This window comes from Cricetulus griseus, chromosome 4, assembly GCF_003668045.3.
Source record: "Cricetulus griseus strain 17A/GY chromosome 4, alternate assembly CriGri-PICRH-1.0, whole genome shotgun sequence".
Lineage (NCBI taxonomy): Eukaryota > Metazoa > Chordata > Mammalia > Rodentia > Cricetidae > Cricetulus > Cricetulus griseus.
The window spans coordinates 114,202,206-114,222,860 of record NC_048597.1 but is presented as its reverse complement, the minus strand read 5'-3'; the positions used below and the strand labels follow the sequence as shown (position 1 = coordinate 114,222,860).

Genomic DNA, 20,655 nt, shown 5'->3' with positions numbered 1-20,655 from the left:
GGAGGCGGGGCCTGGTCGTTCCGGTGTCCTATGAGAAAGGAGCAGGCGGTTGGAGCGCTCTGCGGGGCGGAGCTTGGCTGCGTAGGCGCCTCGAGGGCGGGGCCAGTCCGTTAGCCCGCTCCGTGAGGCGGAGCCGGGCGGTTGGAGCGCTCTGTGGGGTGGAGCCTAGCCGCTTGCGCTGCCCGAGGTGCTGGGCTCGCCCGCCAGAGCGCTCTGTGGGGCGGGGCCTGGCCGTTGGCGCGTTTCGACGGACCGGCCCTAATTGCACACGCTGTAAGGCAGAGCTTGGCCTTCGGAGCTTGGCCTTCGAAACGTCTTGCGGAGTCTTAACCGTTTTAGTGTCTTGGGGAATAGGAGTTGGTGGTCTGAGTGTTTGTTAGGAGGAATACGTTAGCTCTTCCCTGAGGGGCGGGGCTTAGCAGGGCGAGCGCTCTGGGGGCGGGGCCTGGCCGGTTTGAGTGAACCGCTTCCTGCGCCTTGAGGGGTGGGGCCGGCCTGAGAGGCGGGACTTAGAGGTTGACGTAAAGAGGCAAGGCCTGGCCATTGGACTGTTTTTGAGGGGCGGAGCCTGACGGTTAGCCTATTTGATACATGCCAGTTTTGTTCCGGGGCCAGACTCCGCCGTCCATGCTCTTCACTGCCTCTAGATCGCTTATTAGAAGCGTGGTGGCCACACTGGATCCGTCCTTCCAAGGGACCGGGCAGAGGTTCTTATTCCCACTTTACCTATGCTGCTGCTGGGGAAGAGAAATGCCCCTACGGTTGGTGTGGGACAGCCCCGCAGGGACCTGAACCGCAAGGGTGTTGTGGAGAAGCAACGGCATGAGCTTCAGAAAAGAAAGGGCTAGTAAGCTCGGAAAGAGGAGACCCTTGAGTGCCGGCTTCATCCCAGCTGGCTATCCTACGAGGGCACGAAGCAAGCTCCATCCATGGCTCATTTTGCACTAATACTGAAGTTAGAGAGCAAACCAGGTGATCAGCTTAATGGTAGAGCACTTAACCTGGCTTGTACAAGCCCTGGGTTCGATTCCCACCACTTGAAAAGAATAAACAAAACCAAAACATGTATGTTGGGACTGGGGATGTAGCTCCGTCTGTTGTTTGGGAGTTTCCCGACCTTGTAGGAAGCTGAGTTCTTCAGCACACCATGAGCCTGTAATCCCACACTAGGGAGCTGGAGGCAGGAAGATCAGAAATTCAAGGTCTACTTAGATTATATAGCAGTTCCAGGGCAAATTGAGCAAAAAAAAATAATAATAAAAGCCAACTGGAAGTCCTTGCAAAAGTCCTCCGGGGAGGCGATCAATGCCTGGATTTGGGGGTAGCCTGCAGAGTGGAAAGAACGTTGAAAAGGAGATACTAATCTAATATGATGATTTTTTTTTTTTTTGAGACAGGCTGGCCTTGAACTCACAGAGCGCAACGGAATCAAGGGTATGTGCCACCCACATGGCTAATTTATTAATATTATTTGACCATGCTAGAGATCAAATCTGGAACATTCACTATGCTAAAACAGCTCTACAACTGAAGTTGCTATCTAGTACCTAGAAGAGAGATTCTTTTTTTTTTTTTTTTTTTTTTTTTGGTTTTCGAGACAGGGTTTCTCTGTGTAGCTTTGGAGCCTCTCCTGGCACTTGATCTGGAGACCAGGCTGGCCTCGAACTCACAGAGATCCGCCTGCCTCTGCCTCCCGAGTGCTGGGATTAAAGGCATGCGCCACCAATGCCCGGCTAGAAGAGAGATTTTTTTCTTTCATTCTTTTATTGGGGGGGAGAGGTGAAGTCATGGTGGCATATTCCTTTAATTCCAGCACTTGCAAAGAGACAAGTGGATTTCTCTTGAGTTCAAGGCCAGCCTGGCATATTCAACAAACTTCAGGCCAGAGAATACTGTATAGTAAGACTCTTAACTCAAAAAAAAAATTGTATTATTTATGTGTATGTGTCATACATAGGTGTTTGTGTGTTCGAATGTGTTCAAGTCCGAGTGTGCATTTGTGTGAAGGCCAGATGTTGATGTCTGTTGGTTTCCATGATTGCTCTCCACCTTATATACCCAGTACTGGAGCAGGGTAAATCTGTAGTGTACACTTTTGGCTATTCTAACTAAACCAATTTTCTCCAAGCAATTTTCTCCATTTTCTCTGTCTCTTCCTCCTTTGTGTTGGGATTACAAGCAGGATGACATGACACATCCACCCAGTGTTTATATTGGTTTCTGATAGCCTAACTAGAATCCCCATACAAGGCAAATGCTTTACCCACTAAATCATCTCCTCAGCTGGAAAAGATTTTTGTTTCCTAAAACAGGGTCTCAATATTGTAGCCCAAACTGGCCTTAAACTTGTGGCAACCCTCCTGCCTCAATCTTCTGAATACTGGGATTACAGAAATTTTTTAGTTTGGTTTTAATCTAGGGGTGGTGGGTCACTGTGTAACCCTAGATGGCCTGGAATTCACTTTGTAGGTCAGGCTGGCCTTAAAGAATCAATCCTTCTGCTTCAGACTCCCAAGTACTGTGAATACAGACATCTAATACTAAGCACAATGGGTTTTGTTGTTGTTTTGGTTTTGTTTGTTTTTTGAGACAGGGTTTCTCTGTGTAACACTCCTGGCTGTCCTGGAACTCACTCTGTAGACCAAGTTGGCTTTGAACTCACTGAGATCCTCCTGCCTCTGCCCCCCAAGTGCTGTGATTAAAGGCATGTACCACCACTGCCCAACTAAGTACATTGTTTTAAAAAACAATTTTTTTATAGTGACAGTACTGGAGAGATGCTTCAGAGTTTAAGAGCACTTGACTATTCTTCCTGAGGTCCTGTGTTCAATTTCCAGCAATCACATGGTGTCTCACAGCCACCTATAATGAAATCTGGTGTCCTCTTCTGGCCTGCAGGGACACATGCAAGCAGAATACTGTATATGTACTAAACAAATCTTTCAAAAAGAAAAGAAAAAAATTACAGATTTACAAGGCACTGAAAGGAAAATAAACCTCCAGGCATTGTGGCACTCACCTGTAATCCCAGCACTCAAGAGGTAGAGGCAGGAGGATCCAGAATTCAACCATCTGAGATGGCTCAGGAGATAAAAGCACTTGCCATCAAGCCTGACAACCCGAAGTTTGAGTCCTAGGTCTCACATGACAAAAGAGAATTCCCACAGGTTGTCCTCTGACCTCACCCAGGCACTGTGGTGTGCATACACCACCCACAACACACAAGTGAGTAAATGTACTTTTTAAAAATCTGTTTTTAGTGCATTGGTGGGTTTTTTGCCCATATGTATGTCTGTGTGAGGGTGTTAGGTCCCCTGGAACTGGAATTACAGTCAGTTGTGAACTGCCATGTGGGTGCTGGGAACTGAACCCTAGTCCTCTGGAAGAACAATCGGTGCTCTTAACCTCTGAGCCATCTCTCCAACCCCAAGTAATTGTAATTTTTCAAAAGTACCCTCGAGGCTGGAGAGATAGCTGCTCTTTGACTGCTCTTCCAGAGGTCCTGAGTTCAATTCCCAGCAACCACATGGTGGCTCACAACCATATTTAATGAGATCTGGTGCCCTCTTCTAGCATGCAGGCAAACATGTATACATAATAATCTTTTAAAAGAAAAAAGAAAAGAAAAGGTAGCCTCTAGGGACATTTCCACTATTTTCCTTCAGTATCTCTCATAGCCAGATATAATCAGGAATTTGGCATTGATATAAGCCACAGATTTCACCAAAAACCAGACATATCTTGAAAGACATTTGGATTAAACCAGCTTCATTGAGGAAAAAAATGTTCCTAGAACTGGCATGCTACAGCAAGCCTCCACGCTTCAAAGTGGGCTGTCTGTCCGGCCTCCACTAATGTGCCTGGCCTCAGTTTCAGCCCTGCTGCCATAGTTACAAAGATCCTTTAAAGACACAGGCAAAGTCAGAAGCCGAGAGACATAGACAGACAGACACATTGGCTATCTTTAGTGAGGAACTTCGTTCAGAGAACAGAGGGGGAGAGGGCTCATTTCCTTCCCTTTTGCCCTTTTCTGGGAACTAGCATCAATTCAGTTCAGGGCAGTTGGGTGGGGAGTGCTGGCCTCTCTGCCATCTACAAAGAAAGCTGTCTGGGTTTTGGTTTGTTTGTTGTGCTGGTTTTTTGTCAACTTGGCACAAACGAGTCACCTGGGAAGAGGGTGGCTGAGGAATTGACTACATCAGACTACCCCATAGGCATGCCAGTGGGCATCATCTTGATGAATGGCTTGGGGAGGCAAATGGCAGGTGGCTCCAATCCTGAGCATATGGGTCTGGGTAGCTGAACAAGGCAGTAAGCAGCATCCCTCTGTGGCTTTGGCTTCAGATCCAGCTCCCAGAGTTCTTGCCTTGGCTCACCTCAGTGATGGACTGGGACATGGACATATAAGCCACATAAACCCTTTCCCCTGAAAGTTGCTTTTAGTCTTTGTTTTATCAAGCAATAGAGAGGCAAACTAGGGTATGTGGTTTGGTCTGATTCTCCGAGACAGGATCTCAGTATGAAAAAACTCAGTATGGAAAGTCTAAGCTGACCTCAAACTCATGGCCATCCTGTCTCAGCCTTTCCGTGCTGGAGTCACAAGCATTAACACTCCTAGTTGGAAAGTTTTGCACCTTTTTTTGTCTGTTTTTGTTTTGTTTTGTTGTCCTGGAACTCTATTTGCAGACCAGGCTGGCCTCAAACTCAGAGATCTGCCTGCCTCTGCCTCCCCAGTGCTGGGATTATATTGCAAACCACCACAGAGCAAGCACTGGGGTTTGGATAGATCATATTGAATATGTGTGTATGTCCTGTTTACCCAGGTGCCTACAGAGAGCAGAACAGGACATCAGATCCTCTGGAGCTGGAGTTACAGGCAGTTGTGAGGCCCCCAAAGTGGGTGCTGGAATCAATTCAGGTGTTCTCAAGAGCAGTACATGTTTTCAATTGCTGAGCCATATTTCTAACCCTACCTTTTTAATTTTTATTTTTTGAGACAGAGTCTCACCATGTAGCTGTGGCTGTCCTGGAAGTTACTGTGTAGATCTGAACAGTAACTGTAGGCTGAACTTGAACTCACAGAAATCTGCCTCCCAAAGAACTGGGATTATACACATATGCCAACATGCCAAGCATTTAAGCTGTATTTTAACAAGCTCACTAGTTGGTTGTAATGCATGGTACAGTTTAATTTGTAATTGCTTTAGTTTGTGTAATGCTAGGAATTAAGCCTAGGGCCTTGCACATGCTATTCGGGCTACCACCAATCTACCACCATCATCCCTAGCCCCTCACTGGGGAGTCTAGGAAAGTACTCTCCCATTAAGCCATGGTCCCAAGCTCTCACTGGGAAACTCTAGGCAAGTGCTCTAGCCTTCATCCCTAGCTCCATCCTACAGTTAACCTCTGCTAACTGACCAGTAGTGACCCATGTCTTTAATCCTAGCACTTGGGAGACAGAGGCAGGTGACCTCTGTGAGTTTAAGGCCAGCCTGGTCTACTGAGGGAGTTCAAGAACAGCCTCCAAAGCTACAGAGAGAAACCCTGTCTCAAAAACAAACAAAAACAAAAAAAACAAAAAAACCTCTGCTAATTTGAGTCCCAAGCATATGTTATTTATTCTTCAAAGGCTCTTTCCCAAGCATTCCTGAATGCATGTCCGAATCACCTGTTATGTCAGCCGGGTGTTAGTGGCCCACACCTTTAATACCAGCAGAAACCCTGTCTCAAAAAAACACCAAAAAGGGTTGGAGAGATGGCTCAGAGGTTAAGAGCACTGGCTGTTCTTCCAGAGGTCCTGAGTTCAATTCCCAACAACCACATGGTGGCTCACAACCATTCCCTGATGAGATCTGGTGCCCTCTTCTGGTGTGCAAATAAACATGGAAGCAGAATGTTGTATACATAATAAATAAAATCTTTAAAAAAAAAACAAAAACAAAAACAAAAAAAAAAACCCAAACACACACACACACACACAAAAAAAAAAAAAACCAAAACAAAACAAAAACAACCAACCAAACAAAAAACTGATATGTCTACCTCTTCTGGGCTCTGACTTAAGTGGTCCAGACTGCTCTGGATGGGGAGATTGCTCCATAGCTGCTCTAGCTGTGCCAACACTCGACTAAGCTTGAGAAGTAGCTGGCAGGATTAGAGGAGGCGAATGCTAAGCACAGGTAAAGGTGATGTTCTAACGGCCAGGGCCTGGCTTGAGTAGGTGGAGGCTTAGTCAGCCAGTATCCAGAACAGGTGGACAAGCAGCTGGAGATAAGATAAGACTTGAAGACATCTAGCTGGCACAAGTGTCTGACTTCTGAAGATGGGAGGAAAAGAGATCTTCCATCTCAGAATGAAAGAGTAAGATGATGAAAATGGCAAACTCTGTATTATATCAAGATAGCTATGCAGCACCCCAAAGGAGCAGACAGGGTGGTGCTAGTGGGTTACATGTCTGTCCAACTTTGGAAAGAAAGGGAGGCAAATAAGAGGAGGGACCCTCAGCAAATTGGAAGCAGGTAACTTGTTCCACAGCAAGAGGATTCATTGGCTGATGGACAAGCCAAGGGAGAGGCAGCGGGAATTGGGGAGGGACAGTCAGGGAGGAAGAAGGGAAGGGCTAGCCAAGAATTCTGAGATCTCAGGGAAAGAGCATGCTTTAAGGACCCTGGGACTGCAAGAAGAATACCTGGGGTTTGCAAGGAATAGACACACAAACTTAGTAGGCACAGAATGAGTGTAGGGTACAGTTAGTGAAGGAGCTGCTCACATGTAGGGGGCTGAAGATGTAGGGGGAGAAGAGGGAGTCATGCAGGGGAGTGATGAATAACAGGACCCAGGGCCAAGGGGGACATTTGTGTCTGCTTGATGCTTTGTTGTTTACGCCATTGTTATTCTTTATGATGATGGAACTGCGGTGGCTATATGTGCACATGAGGCTTTAGATGCCCTGAAGCTGTGAACTGACTAATCAGAGAGCTGGGTCCTTTGCAAGAGCAGCTGTGCTTTGAACTGCTGAACTATTTCTCTAAGCCCTGATTTGCTTTTTGAGATAGGGCCTCATGTAGCCCACACGGACACCCAACTCAGTTTTTAGCTAAGGATATTGAACTTTCAATTCTCCTGCCTCCGCCTCCCAAGCACTGGTATTACAGGTGTAAATATGGGTCCAGCTTGTGTGGCCATGTGAGTGGAACTCATGTTAGGCAAGCACTCTACCAACTGAGCTACATCCCAGCCCCTTGATGATGGTGGTGGTGGTCTCTCACATGTGCAGGTTCCCAAGGAGACCAGTAGAGGGAGTCAGAACCTCTGGCGCTGGAAGTACTGGCACTAGTTAGTGATCTACCTACCTGATGTAGGTGCTGGGAACTCAACCTTCCTGCCTTTTTTGACATGGCATCTCAGTGTATCCCAGGGAAGCTTTGACCTCACTATTTTTCCAAGCTGCCTCTTATTCATGATCTTCTACTTCAGTCTCCTGGCTGTTAGATTCCACGTGTTCCACCAAGCCCAGAAAGTGGGTATTTTGTGGGGGAGCCTTCTGGAAGGAGATGGGTCAGTGAAAACAGCATTGTTTTAAAATAGGATGCAAGCCAGGCCTTTACTCTCAGCACTCAAGAGGCAGAGGCAGGTGGATCTGTGTGAGGCCAAGGCCTGTCTGGTCTGAGATCTGCCTGCCTCTTTGTCTTCCAAGTGCTGGGAAGACACCACCACCAACACCTGACTGGCACTGGATTCTTAATCTGGTTGTGGCCATGTCAACAACACACATCCATTCAGGACTTAACTCATTCCCTAAAGGGGAAGGAGGAAGAGAAGAGGGGTTATGGGGGAAGGCATCACCCCTCCTGGAGGCAGACCTTTACTGTCTGTGTGTGCCTGCTTTACTGTCACCCACATTCTGTAAGAAACCCTAATAAATTAATTGGTACCCAGGATGAATCTTGGTGGAACTGAACTCTGGCTTGGCATTAAAACATTATGAGGAAGGGTATATATTTCCTAGTTCCTGCTCTCACTACAGCATTAAAATTCTTGAAACACCATTTTATTTTTTCCTTTTGAGACAGGGTTGCTTTGTGTAGATTTGGAGCCCGTCCTGGAACTCACTCTGGAGACCAGGCTGGCCTCAAACTCACAGAGATCCGCCTGCCTCTGCCTCCCGAGTGCTGGAATTAAAGGAGTGCGCCACAACTGCCTGGCTCACCACTTCTTAAAATTTATTCATTAGCAGTGTGTATTGAACCCAGGGCTTCAAGAACACAAGGCAAGTACTCTCTATACTGAGCTACAGTCCCCAGTTTGTGTGTGTATGTGGTTGGGTTTTTTGCTTGTTTTGTTTGAGACAGGATCTCACTATGTAGCTCAATTGTAACTCTGTAGATCAGGCTGGCCTTACACTTACAAACAGCCACCTGCTTCTGCCTGGACTTCCCTAGACTCTTAAATCCTCAGAACAAGTGAAGGAGAAACCCCTCTGAAATCTCAGCATTTAGAAAGTGGAAGCAAGATCAGGCTTAAAGGCTAACCTCAGTTATTTAGGCTATGCTGGGGTCCGGGCATAGTGGTGCATGGCTTTAATCCCAGCACTGGGGAGACAGAGTCAGGTGGATTCCTGAGTTAGATACCAGCTTGGTCCCAGGATGGCTACAGCTCTAGAGAGACCCTGTCTTTAAAAAAAAAAGGGGGGGGGGGAGGAGGAAAGAAAGAAAGGAAGACAGACTATACTGGGATACATGAGATCCTGTCTCAAGAAAAAAAAAAAAAAAAAAGGTCCCCCTGGACCTGGGCTTATTGGCACAATCCCACCATACCAACTGAAGACAGGCAGATTTCCTATGTGAGGCCCTAGGATCCATCCTCAATACATCTGTCTGGGTATAGTGGCACACCCATATAATTTCAGCAGGAGGCTTTCAATCAGCTTAAGATACACAGCTGGGGGAGTTGGAGAGATGGCTCAGAGGTTAAGGGCACTGACTGCTCTTCCAGAGCTCCTGAGTTTAATTCCCAGCAACCACATGGTGGCTCACAACCATCTATAATGAGATCTGGTGCCCACTTCCAGCCTGCAGGCATACATGCAGGCAGAACATTGTATACATAATAAATAAAAAATCTTAAAAACCTATTTAAAAAAAGATAAACATGGGCTGGCGATATGGCTCAGAGGTTAAGAGCATTGACTGCTCTTCCAGAGGTCCTGAGTTCAATTCCCAGCAACCACCTGGTGGCTCACAACCATCTGTAATGAGATCTGGTGTGCAGATATACATGGAAACAGAATGTTGTATACATAATAAATAAATAAAATCTTTTAATAAAAAAAGATAAACAGCTGGACCCTTTATTAAGGAGAAAATTCAGTGAGGAGAGAACTCTGCTGTTAAGAGTGGGACCTGCTCTTGCACAGGTCCTGAGCTGGTTCCCTAACACTCACATGTGACAACTCGCAATACTCAGGAACTCCACCTCCAGAAGAAACCAGACCCTCTTCTGGCCTCCACGGTTATCTGCACTCATGTGCATATACACAGACTGACACACATAATTCAAAACAAAACTTTTTTAAAAGGAAAAAAGACAAACTTGCACTGAGTTTTGTCTTATCTTTACCTCAAACCTGCCAGTAGCTTCCACCTCTCAGCGAAAGCAAAGGTGGCAGGCTGGGGAGGTGGCTCTGTAGTTACAGGTGCTTAGTGTGTCAACATGAGGACCTGAGTTCATAACCGAAGGACCCATGTAAAAGCCAGGAGTGGGGCTGGAGAGATGGCTCAGCAGTTAAAGGATAAACTTAAGTCAAAGATACAAAAAGCCAGGAGTGGTAACCCCATTGCTGGGATGGCAGGGACAGGTAGATCTCAGGGGCTTATTGCCCCTCCCACCCCAGCCAAGCCAAAGTGGTGAGTTCAGTGAAGGATTCGATCTCAAAGAATAAGGCAGAGGCTGGTGAAATGGCTTGGCTAGCAAAGGCACTTGCTGTCAGCTTTGATGACATGAGTTGTTTACTCCCCATAACTTGCATGATGGAAAGGGTGTGTGTGTACACATATATAAATGTAATTTAAAAATTTTTTAAAAGATTTTATTTATTATGTACATAACATTCTGCTTCCATGTTTATCTGCACACCAGAAGAGGGCACCAGATCTCATAATGGATGGTTGTTAGCCCCCATGTGGTTTCTGGGAATTGAACTCAGGACCTTTGGAAGAACAGTCAGTGTTCTTAACCGCTGAGCCATCTCTCCAGCCCAATTTAAAATATTTTTAGGCAGAGGCAGGAGGATCTTTATGAGTTAGAAAACAGCCTGGTCTACATAGCAAGTCCCAGGACAGCTGAGACTACAGAGAGAGACCCTGTCTCCAAATCAATCAATCAATAAATAAATATTCCCCCACCAGTCGGTGTAACACGTGGCTTTAATCACAGCACTTAGGAGGCAGAGGCAGGTAGATCTCTGTGAGTTTGAAGCCAGCTTGGTCTATAGAGCTAGTTCCAGGACAGCTAGGGCTGTTACACAGAGAAACCCTGTCTCGAAAAACTAAAAACAAAACAAAAAACCCAAATATAATACATATATGTAACTGTATGCATGTGTGTATGTATGTAGACTAGGTCTCACTATGTAGCTCTGGCTGGCCTGGAACTCACTACAAAACTAGGCTGGTCTCACTCATAAAAATCTACCTGCCTTTGCCTCTCAGGTTCTGGGATTAAAGGTATGCATCACTATGCCCAGTCCTAAAACATAGTTTGAAACATTTTAAAAAGAAGGTGGAGAGCAATGAGGAAGATACCCAAATACAGTGGAGTGCCTCTGCACACAAACAAATGTAAAAGCACTTAAAGGTTGTCTTATGACTCACAGGGTCCCATATAAAGCCACCTTTCACTGCTACCAGTTCTGTGTGCCACAGTGAGACATGCTGCCATCATACCAACACCCTTGCAGACAGTTTTTGCTTTTATTGTTTAAGAATATTTTTTATAAAATCCACATATGCACACATACATCTACATATATGCAAGATGCCTGCCCTTGCCCTGATCTCTCCTGACATCAGACTTCAGTGGCCACCCAGGAAGTCACCCTGCAGCTCCCCATGTCACCAGTGCAGGGGCAAAGAGGGGGGGTCTCCTGTTCTGCCTCTCTGCTGAGGAACTAAGGGTGGTGTCCTTTGTCCAAAGCAGGGAGTCATAAGGAAACAGCTCGACCTCATCTCTCCTCAGAGCTCCCTGAGTGGCCTGCTTAGGTCCCCAGTGTTACAGTTACTAATGGCTTTGGGGGTCCTCTATTATTAAATGGAGGTCCAAAGATGGAGTAAGAGTCACCAGGGATCACAGCATTAGTGCAGTGCAGAGATGGGAATCGGCTTCTTCTCCATCCACAGGAGGTGCTCGACTCAGGGAAAGGGCCAGCCAGGATCAAGAGGGGAGTGCCCATGAGTTGTCCCTGGAGCTTGGGAGCCTTCACCAGGTTTAGAATGGTCTGTGCAGGGTGCCCTCTGTGACTGCCCGTGTGGCTTGCTCAGGCACACGGCCTGGGTCGGTCAGGATGCTGGTGGATGTGCTGAGCTGGCGAAGGGAACTCAGGACAGCTAGAAGAAGAGGGTGAGAGGCCTTCAAAGTTAGGGGTGAAGTCAAGAACCCGGGGAAGACTAGTCAGCTAAACAGGTGGCTCTTCCCAGGACCTTTCTTTAGGTGTTTTAGATACTAAAGGACCATATGGTGGAATGGCCTCAAACCCTAGGCTGGGGACCAAGCAGGCTGGGTTGAACTCTCTGCTCTGAAGGCCCACAAGTCTCTGTATGTGTTACTGGAGATTAAACTCAGGGTCTTGTGCATGATGATGTAAGTGCTCTTCTGCTGAGCCACACCCCTAGCCCCTCACTGGGGGATTCTAGGCAAGTGCTCTACCACTGAGCCACACCCCAGCCCCTCACTGGGGGATTCTAGGCAGGTGCTCTTCAAGGCCTCACACATTAGTGGACAGGAAGGTGGCTCACGTACTTGGCCGGAGAGCAGGCAGGGAACAGTACTGGTCCAGCCAAGCCAGCGAGGTCTGGCGGAGGCTATGCAAGCTTGCAGTAGACACCATCCCATTGAAGGACTCAAACAAAGGCCGGATGAGTATGCTGAACTGGGCTTGGAGTCAAGGAACACACCAGTAGCCCAAACAGCACCCCATCACCACACATACAGCTACAACACCTTACCGAAGCCAGTGCTAAGAAAAGCCTGTCACTGTCTAACCGTGAACCCTATGAAGAGCCACTGCTCCAATCCCTCCCTGATAAGGGTTGCTCAATCATCTCTCTCTCAGTCCCTCCCCTTAGTCCCTCTAGAGCCCTCATTCTGTATTAGTCCATCCCACATCTCTAGGCTCGGTCATAAAAATACAGGCCTGATGGCACAGGCCTGTAATCCCAGCTATTCAGAGGCTGAGGCAGGAAGATCACAAGTTCAAGGCTACCCTGGCCAACTTAGTGAAATTTGTCTCAAAATAAAAAGTTAAAAGAGGGCTGGGACAGAGCTCCTGTTCAGGCTCTAGTGTGGGAAACCAAACACAACACTGGGTCCAGAAAATAGTGGCTGCCCCGCCTTCTCTAGGCCTCACACGACTTCCAGACTGCCTCAGGGACCTCTCCCAACCGCCTATCCTGCCCGCCCACCCTCTCAGCTCCAGGTCCCAGCTGACATACATTATTGCAACCCCAGGGCCTGACAACAGAAGGTAGAACCAAAGCCCATTCCCTGGGGCCCTACAGCTCAGCCTGTGGTCTAATACACAACCTGGTCTGCAGCAACAGCAGCCATTGCCACCCTCAGGCCATCAGCCCAAGTAAGGATACTACCCAGAACTTCCAGTTGTGCAGTGTTCGGGTCCGGACATAGTCATCAAACATGTCCCGCATCTGGTCGAAGCGCTGATGTGTGATGGGCACCCCAGTGGCTGGTAGCTGCTGCTGGCATAAGCTATGGATGGAAAGAGTCAGGCAGTGTGAGGGCATGTCTCCTTTACCCCAGTTCTTCAGTACTGTTTTTTTTTTTCCTTTGATTTTTTGAGACAGGGTTTCTCTGTGTAGCCTTGGCTATCCTGGAACTTGCTTTGTAGACCAGGCTAGTCAGAGATCCACCTGCCTCCAAATCCCGAGTGCTGGGATTAAAGGCATACATCATTACCACCAGCCTTGTTTTGTTTTTTTTAAGGCGCTGGAGATGGAATCCAGTTCTTGCATATGCTATGCCAGCACCCTACCACAAACCATGTCTCATCCCTCACAGGAGGATTCTAGGCATGTGCCCAAGCCTGTACTAGTAGATTTTTAGGAAAGTACTTTATCTCTGATCTACGCCCCCAGCCCCTCACTGGGGAATTCTAGGCAGGTGTTCTGCTGAGCTTCACCCTGCTTACTTGATGGCAGCATTGAGCTCCTCTATCTCATCCCGCAGCTGCTGTGCTTCTTCCTGCATGGCTGCCCGTTCCTGCTGCAGCATCAGGATATACTCGGCAGTCTTCTGCAGCGTTGTTGCTTTGCTCACCTGCGAGCGCCACCAGTGTGGGCCTCTGTGCTGGCAGGCCCTGGGATCTGGTGTTGGGTGTTGGTCCAAGGAGGGGCTCCATGACTCTAAGGGAGTGTGCATCTCTGGCTGGGGGCTCACCTTGAGGCTGGGCTGAGCACTGAGTGTGCTCACAAGTCCATGAAGGGTGTCAAATCCTAGCTTAATATTGAAACGTCTCTTCTGCTCCGCAGAGATGTGTGTGATGCGTCGGTTCTCCATCTTGGAAAGCAGAAAGTGAGATGAATCTAAGGAAAGCCGGGGTAAGATTGGTAGCAATTGCATCTTGGGGGGTCAGGAGACAGAACATACCTTGTTGTTGTCTACACGACCCCGGCTTAGGATAGGTTGAGGGGGAGACAGGTGGACACTCAGTGCCCCCGGGGGTGGTATGGAGTTGAGATCCCCTGATAATCGCCGCTCACTGCCTGTGGCAGGGACAGACCCACAGACAGACCGACACAAAAGAGAAGGTCCCCTCGCCCCATCCCTGTCATCCTGACCCCAGTCACAGCCCCTTCATTTTTCATCTCCCTCCTTCCTCTAAGACCCACAATCCCTCTAGCCCCTATTTACCGCTGGGTGCTGGGGGTGACAACCGCTCTGCTTTGGGGACAATCAGGGACCTGGGAGGGGCCAATGTGGCTGGGCCTGGAGGTGGCTGAGGTGGTGTAGGGGTTGGGATTGGGGGAAAGAAGGCACGGGCTCGGAGGAGTTCAGAGACTGTATCCTGCTGGAATGGAGAAGAGTAGTGAGTAGGGGTAAAGGCCCTAGACTGACCCTTACATCCCAGTGTCCACCATCTTACCGGGGACTCTGGGGGCCGGAGGAGGGTGCTGGGCACAGTCGGAGGTTCCAGTGCTTGCTCAGGCTTGGCTGGGTACAGGCAGGACTATGAGGGCCACTAGACTGGCCCAATCAAGTCCATCACCAATTAAGACCCCTTGTTGTTCCCTAGCAGCCCACACACCCCTATCAGACATAGCTCAAGTCCCTAATGTCATTCCACCCTCTCTCTGTCCCCCAGACCCACCTTAAAACCCTAGCCTTCAGCCCCAAGAGCCTGCCCATTCCTTTCAGAGTTGGTCCCTCCCAGCAACTTGTCCATTCGAGTTCCCCATCTCACCTGCCCTGAGAAGCTGCGTGAGGCAGGGGTTGTTGTCTCTGGCAGTGGCAGTGGCAGTGGGGCTGGCAGTGGTAGGCGCCAAGGTCGGGGCACTGGCTTTCCGTCCACCAGGGGATGGGGTGGAGGGCTTGCCTCTGGGCTGTATATCCTGAGGCATGGTGAAGTGAGGCCTAAAGACAGGTTCTGGGTACCCATGGGGCAGATGGTCTACAGAGAAAGGAGCAGCACCAGGGCCAGGCTGTGGGGTGGGAACAAAGGAGGTGGGGGTATGAAGAGTAGGCACTCCTGGGGCAGGAGGGATTGTGGTGAAGGGGAGCCTGGTGGAGAAGAAGGGCTCTTCTGGCAACAAAGTGGGAGGTGGAGCCATTGTAGGGAAGGGAGTTGGGGTGCAGGGCTCTAAGCCCTGTGCCTTGTCAGGGGTGGGATATGGAAGGAGAGGAGTTGGCACAGGAGCAGGTGGGATCTTGGTCTTTGGGTCTTCAGGAAGAAGGAAGTCAGAGCTCAAAAAGGAACTGGGGTCCAAGGGTCCCGGGCAGCTGTTCCGAACCTAGGTGAGGGGCAGGGAGGGGTGTGTGACAGGATGATGAGAGACCGGGGCGGGACCTGCCTGCATCCACCAGGAAGCTTCTGTCCTTGCTATGTACTGGACTGGGTACTGAGGACAGAGGAGAGCTAATCCATATACATGCACACACATGTATACACACAGGCATACACACACACCCTAGAAATTACTATCTAATGCACAACTGTAAGCTAGTATAAACTTATGCACAAATCAGACACAACACATCAGTCTTACTGATGACTTGTGATCCATTCACCCACCAAATAGTTTATCCAATACAGCTATTAATCTAGTCTTCATTTATTTATCTATCTGCTAATTATCCACCAGTCTATCCTTCCTTTTATCCATCAAAACATGAACTCATTCACCAATCCTCTCATTTCTTCATTATTTGTCTGTCTATCCAGCCATCCCTCCACCCACCCGTCTACCTGTCCACCTCCACTAACTTGCCCATTATTCTATGTACTATCCATCCACCCACCTGTCCATCCATCCATCCATCCATCCATCCATCCATCCATCCATCCACCCACCTGTCCATCCATCCATCCATCCATCCATCCATCTGTCCATCCATCCATCCATCCATCCATCCATCCATCCATCCATCCACCCACCTGTCCATCCATCCATCCATCCATCCATCCATCCATCCATCCATCCATCTGTCCATCCATCCATCTGTCCATGCACCTGTCCATCCATCATCTTGCGCATCCATTTACCTAGTTATTCTCTCATCTATGAACTCACCCATGTCTCTATTTCAATCCAGATGTGATGGTTAATCCGGATGACAGAGCTAAGGAATGCCTAGGAGACTGGTGAGGTGGGTACACTGATGTTTTGTTGAGGGCATTTCCAGAGTGGATAAACTAAGGGGGTGGGGTGTGCTGGTTAAATTCCATGGTCCGTTTGATTCAATTAACACATGGGTAGTGTGACATGTGGTGGTGGCCCATGTCTTTAATCCCAGCACTTGGGAGGCAGAGGCCGGCGGAGTTTAGTGAGTTGGAGGCCAGCCTGGTCTACAAATCAAGTTCCATGACAGCCAGGACTGTTACACAGAGAAACCTTGTCTCAACCCCTCTCAGAAAAAGACATGGGTAGTGCATTAGTGAAACACACTCTTAGGTGTGTCTCTGATTATGTTTCCAGAGAGGGTTAATTGAGATAGAAGACTCACTCTGAGTGTGGGCAGAACCATTCCATGGGGTGGATCCCAGACTGAATAAAAAGAAAAAAGTGGGTCAGCATGATGGCCCAGAAACTTAAAGTGCTTGCCACCAAGCTTGATGAGCTAAGCTTGACTCCAGGAACTCACATGGGGGAAGGAGAGAACCAACTCCTGAAAGTTATTCTCTGACCTCCACATGGACACACCACTCACACTCACTTGTGAACACACACAAAATAAATAAAAAAAAAAAATAGTAAGTATGGGGGCTGGAGCGATGGCTCAGTGGTTAAGAGCACAGACTATTCTTCCAGAGGACCTGGGTTCAATTCCTAGCACCCATATGGCAGCTCACAACTGTCTATAACTCCAATTCCAGGAATCTGACACCTTCACACCAATGTACACACAATTTAAAATAAATTATTTTTTTTAAAGTAGTAAGGGGGACTGGTAAGATGGCTCAGTGGGTAGAACAGTTATCACCAAGCCTTGACTTGAGTTCCTGGGACCACATGGTGCAATGGTGCAAGGAAAGAGCTGCTACCTTCACGCTGTTCTCTGACCTCTGTATGCATACTATGGCATTCGTGCCCCTGTACACACATAAACACACACAGACACACACACCACCATTATCATCATCTAATAAAATAAGCATGTTGGCTGAGTACCAGCATTCTCCTCTCTGCTCCCTGACACAGTGTGACCAGCTGCCCTGTGGTGCTACTGTCATGCCTTCTCCACTTTATCCCTCAAATCATGGTCCAAAAGAAACCATTTGTGCTGGACATGGTGGTGCACGCCTTTAATCCCAGCACTCAGGAGGCTGTGGCAGGTGAATCTCAGTAAGTTAAAGGCCAACCAGTTCTACAAGTGAGTTCCAGGACAGCCGGGGCTGTTACATCGAGAAACCCTATCTTGAAAATCACACCAAAAAGAAGAGAAATCTTTCCTTAGGTGGCTTTTGCCAACTGTTTTGTCATAGCAAGGGACAAAGTAACTGAAAGGGGATGGGGGGGCACACCGTGGATGTAAGTTCATTGATTGGGGTGGGGGGCACACTGTGGATGTAAGTTCATTGTTTGGGGTGGGGGGCACACTGTGGATGTAAGTTCATTGATTGGGGTGGGGAGCACACCGTGGATGTAAGTTCATTGTTTGGGGTGGGGGGCACACCGTGGATGTAAGTTCATTGATTGGGGTGGGGGGCACACCGTGGATGTAAGTTCATTGTTTGGGGTGGGGGGCACACCGTGGATGTAAGTTCATTGATTGGGGTGGGGGGCACACTGTGGATGTAAGTTCATTGTTTGGGGTGGGGGGCACACTGTGGATGTAAGTTCATTGATTGGGGTGGGGAGCACACCGTGGACGAAGTTGATCATTTGGGAGTTCAGATGAATACATGGCACGTGGTGGTTGAAGTCATCTAGTGAAGGCACCCTTCCTCCCCAGCACCCGTCTCTCTGTCTTTACTTCCTAGCTTCTCTGCTGTTTCACCTCCTCCCCCATGATAGACTCAAGCCTCTGAATCCATGAGCAAAATACCTCTTTCCCTGAGGTTGTTTTCCTAGGTGTAGCAGTGATGAGAGACTAACTACCACTCTAGCCCACAGGTAGTCAGCCATTTACCAACAGATCCAACCGTCTAAACTCTTTATTCTCCCATCAACCCATCCACACCCCATCTATACATTCACCACCCACTGATGTAACAAATCATTCATCCATTCACAAAGCCATGTAGCGCCAGCCCATGGTTCATTCAATCAATCTACTAAACTACTTACGTGGGAATCCACCCATCAGCCCAGCTACTCACCAGACCCTTTTACTTTACATCCACTAATCCTCATATGCAGACACCACTGGCTATAATGGTCTCTCCATTTACTGTGTTCTCATTCACTCACTCACCAGGCAACCATTTATTGAATGACACTCTGTGTGTGGAAACCACTAGGTACAAGGAATGTAGTGGTGGCCAAAACAGCCCCACCAAGCCCATCGGAGGAAAGAGACCTCTCACAATAAACTACAAAAGCATGTGAAAAGTTCCATGATAGGAGAAAAGGACACTGGGGTGGTTAGTATTAACTGTCAACAACCTAGGACCACCTGGGAAGAGTCTCAGCGAGGAGCCACCAACATTGGGTTGGCCTGTGGGCATGTCTATTGGGGATTCCATGATATGGAAAGACCCAGCCCACTGTGGGTGGCACCATTCCCTAGGCAGGGGATCCTGAACTGTGTCAGAGAAAAGAAATGGAGCTGAACATGAGTAAGCAGGCGAGCATGCCGGCAATTGTTCTTCTCTGCTCTTGACTGTAGATGTGGTGTGACTGAAGTTCCCGCCTTGACTTCCCCACACTGGTGGACTGTATGTAACCTGGGGCTGTTAGCTGAAAGAAACCCCTTTTCTCTTTCTAACTTGCTTTTCCTCAATGTATTTTAGCATAACAACAGAAATGAAACTGGAACAGGACCCTAACAGTTGCAGGGTAATGACTTCTGAACCAGGTACAGGTGTTCTAGAAATAAGATGCCAACTTAGTTGCCTAAACACACACTCCCATCCTCCTTCCATGCACACATTCCTGTCCCATCTAGGCAGGCTTCTCATAACAGGATACACTCACCTGTAGGCGGGTAGTCCCTGGGGAGGAGGAAGAGGAGGCTGGAGATGGCATCTCTGGGCCCAGGATCCCACTGCTGAAGAGGGAGTCAGCCATGGGGCCAAAGCTGGGTGGCTCCAGGAAGTTCGAAGATGTGGGCATCTGCGGGGGGCGGTAGTTGGTGAAGAAATCTGTAATTGGAACACACAGGGTAGCAAATGACATTAAGGACTCAAGATAGGCCTTTTGATATGGTGGTCCCCGAGCTGGGCAGAAGTGGGACAGGGACCAGTGGAGGTGGAAAGCTTCCATGAGATTGAAATGGTTTCTGTCCCACTGGGGGAAGCTGCACTAGAGACTGGGAAGAAGGTCCTGGGAGAGATGGTGGGGTCTGGGAGTGAGTGAGCAGGGACCCCAGGAAGCTGCCCACCCATGGCACCCCACTCTTGACTCATTTTCCCTCCCTGCGTCTGCTCCTTTTTTTTTTTTTTAATTTTTTAGCACTGTTGGCATTCTAGAAAGAAGGGGTCACAGAGAGGTTCTGGGAAGGAAAAAGGTGGGGTCCAGGGGAGTTGCCTGAGTGCGTCAGGGATGAATCAAGGGTGAGCAGGTTCATGAGGTCAGTGGGTCAGGCATGGGTTAGACTTGCTGAAAGATCAGTAAGTTGACACTGTGAGATTGGAGCCTAGGCTGACATTTGGGGGACACAGAGTGGGCTCAGGGTTGCTGTGTGAGCAATAGGGAGCCAGGAAATCTGTGAAGCTTACAGAAGAGGCGGGCAAGGCAGCCAGATTGTTTAGGGGTGTGGGTTGTGTAAGTTCTGGGCTATTCTGGTTTTGGGAAGCAGGCTGCTCATGGCCTAACCACATCCCGGGCTGAGGCGACACCCGCCTACCCTCTCCCTTCCGGGCACCTTTCTCTGACCCTGACCAGCACAAATTCTATGCCCAAGGCCTCCTGAGACACAGCAGTCCCCACCATGGTAGCTCCCCCACAGGGTTTGGTGGGCTGCGGCCCCCCAATTCCCCTCCAGAATCCCAATCCAGGAGAGCTTGTCAGACCTTCTGAGTGAGTTAGGGAAAGTCATAGAGTCAGGGTATGCATGTCTGTCTGTCTATGTGGTATGTATATTTGTGTGAATATGTCTATATTGTATGTGTATTTGCATATATACCCATGTTGAGAGTACATAGGGGAGTATAACATGTATATGCAAGTCTGAGAGCATGTGTGTGTGTGTATGAAAGTGTGCATGTATGCTGTGTACATGTGTGTATGCAAGTATGTATACATGTAGGCCTCTACATATGTAAGCATGTATCTGGCATATGTATGTATGTTGCCTGGTGTACATGTGTGTATACTTATATGTTTGTCCATGTGTATGAGCATGGTAGTTCTGTATATATGCATATGTGTGCATGTGTGTACATGTGTGTACATAAGCACCTATGTATGAGGTGATGTGTGGGTATGAATATGTGTACGAGCACGCATATGTGTTGTGCATGGTGTGTGTGTATATGTGTGCGTGTTTATCTTAGGTGATTCTACCTGGGCAGAAAGACCAAACAGGTTCTGAGTATCAATATAC

At 48.4% G+C, this 20,655-nt stretch overlaps 1 protein-coding gene and 1 long non-coding RNA gene across 2 annotated transcripts in view; one reads left to right on the top strand and one right to left on the bottom strand.

The window, feature by feature from the left end:
- Positions 1 to 618: 618 nt before the first annotated feature.
- On the top strand, positions 619 to 16,146 carry LOC118238663. The gene is made up of 4 exons (XR_004769532.1): positions 619 to 707; positions 1,398 to 1,434; positions 13,761 to 13,829; positions 16,042 to 16,146. It is a non-coding gene; the product is annotated as an uncharacterized LOC118238663 (long non-coding RNA).
- The window catches only part of Mlxipl (MLX interacting protein like), a 27,200-nt gene continuing 17,442 nt past the window's right edge, over positions 10,898 to 20,655 (bottom strand). The window contains exons 8-17 of the mRNA XM_027416167.2: positions 19,086 to 19,252; positions 14,693 to 15,239; positions 14,375 to 14,442; positions 14,143 to 14,299; positions 13,879 to 13,994; positions 13,669 to 13,788; positions 13,421 to 13,548; positions 12,858 to 12,981; positions 12,016 to 12,145; positions 10,898 to 11,603 (exon numbers count right to left, since the gene is read on the bottom strand). Coding sequence (XP_027271968.1) covers positions 11,485 to 11,603; positions 12,016 to 12,145; positions 12,858 to 12,981; positions 13,421 to 13,548; positions 13,669 to 13,788; positions 13,879 to 13,994; positions 14,143 to 14,299; positions 14,375 to 14,442; positions 14,693 to 15,239; positions 19,086 to 19,252 — 1,676 coding nt within the window. The 3' untranslated portion in view covers positions 10,898 to 11,484. The remainder of the gene's footprint in view (positions 11,604 to 12,015; positions 12,146 to 12,857; positions 12,982 to 13,420; positions 13,549 to 13,668; positions 13,789 to 13,878; positions 13,995 to 14,142; positions 14,300 to 14,374; positions 14,443 to 14,692; positions 15,240 to 19,085; positions 19,253 to 20,655) is intronic.